Source organism: Ursus maritimus, unplaced genomic scaffold, assembly GCF_017311325.1.
Source record: "Ursus maritimus isolate PB19 unplaced genomic scaffold, ASM1731132v1 scaffold_28, whole genome shotgun sequence".
NCBI lineage: Eukaryota > Metazoa > Chordata > Mammalia > Carnivora > Ursidae > Ursus > Ursus maritimus.
This window is the reverse complement of record NW_024425341.1, coordinates 26408220-26413643: the sequence shown is the minus strand read 5'-3', so window position 1 is coordinate 26413643 and position 5424 is coordinate 26408220. Positions and strand designations below refer to the sequence as shown.

Below are 5424 nucleotides of genomic sequence, written 5' to 3'. Positions count from 1 at the left end.
ACAACAGCGGACGGCGCTGGCATCCGCCTCTGAGAGTCTGACGCCACGGAAGCCGGCTCACTGGGCCGCGGTGGCCCGAGGCCAGGGTCAGCTGCTGCAGGCGCCCGGTGCCCCTGCGGTCCCGACGGAGCAGGCCCGGCCCAGTCCGCGGTCTCAGGAGCCTGCCGCGCCACCCTATGGACACAGACTCGAGCGGGGCGCCGAGGGGAGCACGGAGTAAGGCGGGACGCCGGGAGACCGGGTCGCACAAGAGCGCTGCACAGCTGGGGCCCGTCGCCCTTCGAGGCCAGGGACGGCAGTGCTCACGCGGCCGGGGCTAACCAGCCCAGGGAGAAGAGGAGGACGACGTCCGCTCAGCACACAGGAGCCGGGGGGGGCGGCCAGGCGCGAGGTCCAGCACTCTGCCAGGGCCCCAGGATCCCAGCGTGCCTCCCTGATGAGCCCGCCGGGCGAGGCCTACGCTCTTCCAGGGGCTCTGCTGCGGGACCTGGTTCCGCTGCTCCCGGCGAGGCGCTGGCCGGTCTGGGGACCACGTGCCAGGGACCACCTCTCAGCACACGGCCGGCAGTCCCAGGCCCTCCTGCCCCCGGTTCTCATGGACACTCATTAGCTTCCTGGGTGTCACGCAGTTCCCAGCGGTGAATTGTCCGTCTCTCCCAGTCCGGCCTCCCCTGAAGCCGGGTGCTCACGAGCGCCTCCCGGACGCTCCAGACTTGTCAGACACGTTCGCTAGGTGCAGGAGGCCAGGACACGGGTCCCGAAGGGCCGAGGTTCTTTCCCGTCACATCCTGCCCCGGTCCGGGTCCTCAGCGGCCGCCATCCCGACCTGCGGCTGCTCCGAGACATGCGCGCCACGTGGGTTGGACACCGCTCACTTTGACCATTCACAGCATTTCTGGGGGCACCGCCTGTGAGACCACAAAGCCACAGACGCTCCTCTGACGGCTCCTGAGAGGCGAAGGCAGCTCGGACGGAAGTGGGGCAGCACGCGCTAGCCGGGGCGCGGAGCCGCCTGGGGGCCTCACAGGTGAGGACGCAGAGCTGCACTCGCTGCAGCCCGCAGACCCGGGCGCGGAAGTGCGGGGCACGCACGCGGCTCTTCTGCCACAAACAATCGAGGCTCCTCCCGCGAGACGGCAGGATGCCAATCACAGGAAGATCACTACCGTCTGCTCTCATGCACCCAAATACTCAAGTCCTCCGGAAAGAACTGCAGTTGGCGTTGCAGGAGGTACGGAGACGCGGAAGGAAGGCGGTCCAAAGAGGCCAACTTCCAGCCGCAGAGAAACCAGCCCTGGGGTGTGCAGACGCCGCGACAGCTGCGATGGAGCGTGGCAGCGGACGCTGGAAGAGAGGACCCCAGGGACTCTCACCACAAGCAGAAGTGTTTCTGAGAGGATGAATGTCAGCGGGAATCGTGGGGATCACTTCACAGCAGGCGTCAATCACGCCATCGTGCCATCAGCCGCGCAGTGTCCACTGTTTCTCGAAAGACGCCGGGAGGAGCCGCAGCCGAGGCCGATGCGCCCTCCCCACACGGTAGCGAACAACTGCCGGAGCGCCCGACACCGCCAGTCTGGGGGAGTACGGACTCCCGCTGAAGCGGGCAGCGCTGCCCTCCGCACTTGCACGCGGGCCTCGCCGCGCCCCGCCCAGTGCCTCCCGTCCGTTCCCGCCACGTGACCCGCAGACGCACCAACGACCGCAGCCCGGGAGGGGCACGCAGCGCACCCGCACGCGTGGCGCGCTTCCTCCGGGTCCGCCACCACCGTGGAAAGAGTCCGCGAGCCGGTCTCAGACCCAAATCGGCCTCACACGGCCCAGCTTCGGTACCGTACACGCCAGCCTTCACCCCACTCTCGCCGCCCCCGGTGACACGGTGACACGGCGCCCGGGACAGCCGCCAGCTGACAGGAGGGCGAGGCTCCCGGCAGCACACGTCCAGGGTCACGGCTGTGACACAGCCTCGGAGGCACCACACGTCAGCAGAACAAGTGAGCAACACTCTCTCCGGGAAGGGGAGTTATTAGAAGAGGCGGAAGTCACACAAAACAACAGCGATAAGATGATAAATGGCAGCAGAGACACACAAAGCAGAGGAGTCCCGCAGTGAGTCCCCATGACACCAGGGGCAGACCCGTGCTTGGCCTGGAGGGCCGTCCGATTCGACTCTGGTCCTGAACACGCGTTACACCGCCGAACAGGCTCTGCGTCTTGTGCCAGGAAGGGCCCGAGGGAACATCACAGATGCACTCGGACGCGACCGCAGTCACCCCACAGGTCCCAGCCGGCTCCTGACCTCAGGGGAGCCACCATCCCAAACGCCCTTCTGAAGGGTGCCAGGACTGGTCTGCTCACAAGGACTCTGAGCTTCTCCTGGGATGCTGTGTCTAGACGGGCATCTTTGTCCCGTCTGGGGGCAGGACACACCACCAAAGGTGAAACAGGCCCAGCGCCTCCTGGAGACACAGGATCGGGCTTCAGAGTTCTTTACAACTAAGGTTAGGTTCAGGGAGACATGACAGCCAGAAAACGAAGACAAAATGATGCTCTATAGCCGAGTGGTACCCAGACTGCAGAAATGAGAAAATGAGCTTCAGCACAGAACAAGGTGTCCCTTTTGCCCAGACCTCAGCTGCACCTCACTTCATGCCCCATGAGGAAAAGCTGTGAAATCATCCGTAAGTGACAAAATTCTTTCTGCTAGAGCAACTTAGCAGAAGTGCCTCCTCACCAAATCGCTCAGAGGCCAGATGACATTTGGAGACAGCACAAAATCCAAAACACGCCGCGAGCACATGTCTACCTGGCCTCACAGATTCCCAAAGCTCTGAGTACAACATACAAATGGATATCTATGAACGGTCACACAGAAAAATTCGGAACAGCTCTTAATGCACAAGCAAAATGAAAAGTAAAATGAAGAAAAAGAAACATGAAATAACCCAGAAATTCTAGAACTGAATAATCCCTGAGGAGAAAAATTCAAGAGCTTCAACAGCTGACCTGACAATGCAGAAAAAGAGTGAGTGACCTTGTGAAATTATCCAACTAGAAGAGCAAAAAAGAAAACGCATGAAGAAAGCCTCTATGAGAATTATTCCCACATTATGGGAATTCCTGAGAAGAGAAAGAGAGAGTATATTTAAAGCAGTAATGACTGAAAGCTTCCAAACCTGGGGACAGAAATGGACATCCAGACCCACAAGGCCCAGGGGACCAAACAGGCTGAGCGTGAAGACGGCTAGAGGTACACTGTAATTACATTTCAAAGACAAAGAGAAACTTTGAGAGAAACAAGAAAACCGAGACAAGTTACATCTAAGGAACCAACCTTACATGGGGTAATTTCTCACTACAAACTCTTGGGGCCGGAACGAGATGATGTATTCAAAGTATTTACAGACAAAACCCTGTTAACCAGGATTTCTATACCTGGCACAGCTGTCCTTCCTAGAAATGAGGGGAGATAAACACTTTCTTTAAATAAACAAAATTGAAGGAGCTCACAGCCACTAGGCCTGCCCTCATTAAAGCTAAAAGGAGTCTTCTTAGGCGGAGTAACAATCCAATTAACATCTTAAAAACATGAGAAGGGAATGTAACACTCACTGGTAAAAGTAAATTTATAGTTATCAATTCTGTAATATAGTCATAGTGGATACGTAATTCATAAACTTTAAAGATTAAAAAACAGTAAAAATAACCTAACTATAACATTCTGTCATTGGATCACAATATAAGAAATACATGAAACTGTAGCCTCAACAACCTACAATGTGAGAGGGGAAGAAAAGTGGCAAGTTGAGAACATACTGAAGTAGTAGTAAACTGTTTTACAAAATCCTCATGATAACTACAGGAAAAACCTGTAGTGATTACACAAAGAACATTCTAAAAGTTAAGCATACTGATACAAAAAGACATCAAAATACACAAAAAAAAAAAAAAAAAGGGCAAGATAAAGCAAGGAACAATGTGTCTATAAAACAGCCAGAGAACAATCGAAATGACGTAGTTAAGTCCTTATCTACCAACATTTAAATATAAAAAAATCAAATTCTCAATCAAAAAAACATACAATGTGAATAAATAAAAATACAAGATCCAGATGTGCTGCCTACAAGAGATTCACTTTTAGTCCTTAAAGACACATGTAGACTGAGATAGAAGGTATGGAAAAGATTTCAAACATTGGTAACCAAAAGTAGGAGTAGCTATCTTCAGATCAAACAAAATAGACCTTAAAAATGGTAAAAGAGACAAAGAAGGTCATTACATGATAATAAAGGGGCCAATCCATCGAGAGGAACATGACAATTATGAAAATATTTATGCTCCCAACATCAGAGCACCTGTGCACATTAAGCAAAAACTAACGGGCTGGAAGGAAAAATAAACTGATACAGCAGTAGTGGGGTGCGCCCCCACCGTCAACAGAGTCATCAGACAAGCATCGGTAGGAAGCGGGATCTGAACCTCAGACTAGCCAGCAGACTGCACAGAGTGTTCTACGAGACAGTGCGACACTCTTTAGTACGTGTGGCGGGTCTTCTCTGACCACAAGTGTAAAACTAAAGGGAAATGAATGAAGGAGGAAGCGGGTAATTCCCAGGAATGCCTGGAAATTGAGAAAAACATTCTTCTAAATGAACACATTTGAATCAAAGAAGATATTAAAGGAAAATAAAAAATCCTGAGACAAAAACGGAAAACAAAATACAAAAACATGTGGGATGCAGCAAAAGCTGTTCTAAGAGGAAATTCCTACAGAAACAGATCTCAGGTAAACAACGTAACACTATGCCTCAAGGCCCTACAGAAAGAACAGACTAGGCCCAAAGTCGACAGAGCAGAAGGAAATGGTAAAGATTAGAGGAGGGGGCGCCGGGAGCTCAGCGGTGAAGCAGCTGCCTTCGGCTCAGGTCATGACTCGGGGTCCTGGGACATAAAGACACATGCAGACTGCAGAGTCCTGCATCCGACCTGCTCAGTGGGAGTGTGCTTCTCCCTCTGCCTCTGCTCGCTCACCTGTACACACCGGCTTTCTCTCCAATAAATAAAATCCTTAAACAAAACACAGATTTTACCACAGCAAGAAAAATCATATCAAAGCTGAATGGTGACGAATGAGCCACAACATTTCAATGATGAGGACAAAAGGAATATAATACCAAAATGCCTCTGAAAAACAGAAACTAGTGCAGGGACACAGCATTCTGGTCGGTTCCGCGACTTCCCCAGAGCTGTGGGCGCTGGTCAGTCAGATGCTGTGTAATAATGTCAATACTCAGGTCAATACTTTATAAGCCATTTAATGTGTGTACTTTTAAAGGTATTTAAGTTCATGGAGGTCAGGGGAGAAAATTAAAAATCTTTGGTAGGCTAGGTATCCCAATGTTTATAGGAAGCCACCTATCTCAC

At 52.4% G+C, this 5424-nt stretch overlaps 1 protein-coding gene across 1 annotated transcript in view; it reads right to left on the bottom strand.

Annotated features, from left to right (window-relative positions):
- LOC103679342 (testis development related protein) overlaps positions 1-1179 on the bottom strand; it is a 5461-nt gene extending 4282 nt beyond the window's left edge. The window contains exons 1-2 of the mRNA XM_040643179.1: positions 827-1179; positions 62-113 (exon numbers count right to left, since the gene is read on the bottom strand). Of these exons, the coding sequence (XP_040499113.1) occupies positions 62-113; positions 827-1179 (405 nt within the window). The remainder of the gene's footprint in view (positions 1-61; positions 114-826) is intronic.
- Positions 1180-5424: the final 4245 nt, after the last annotated feature.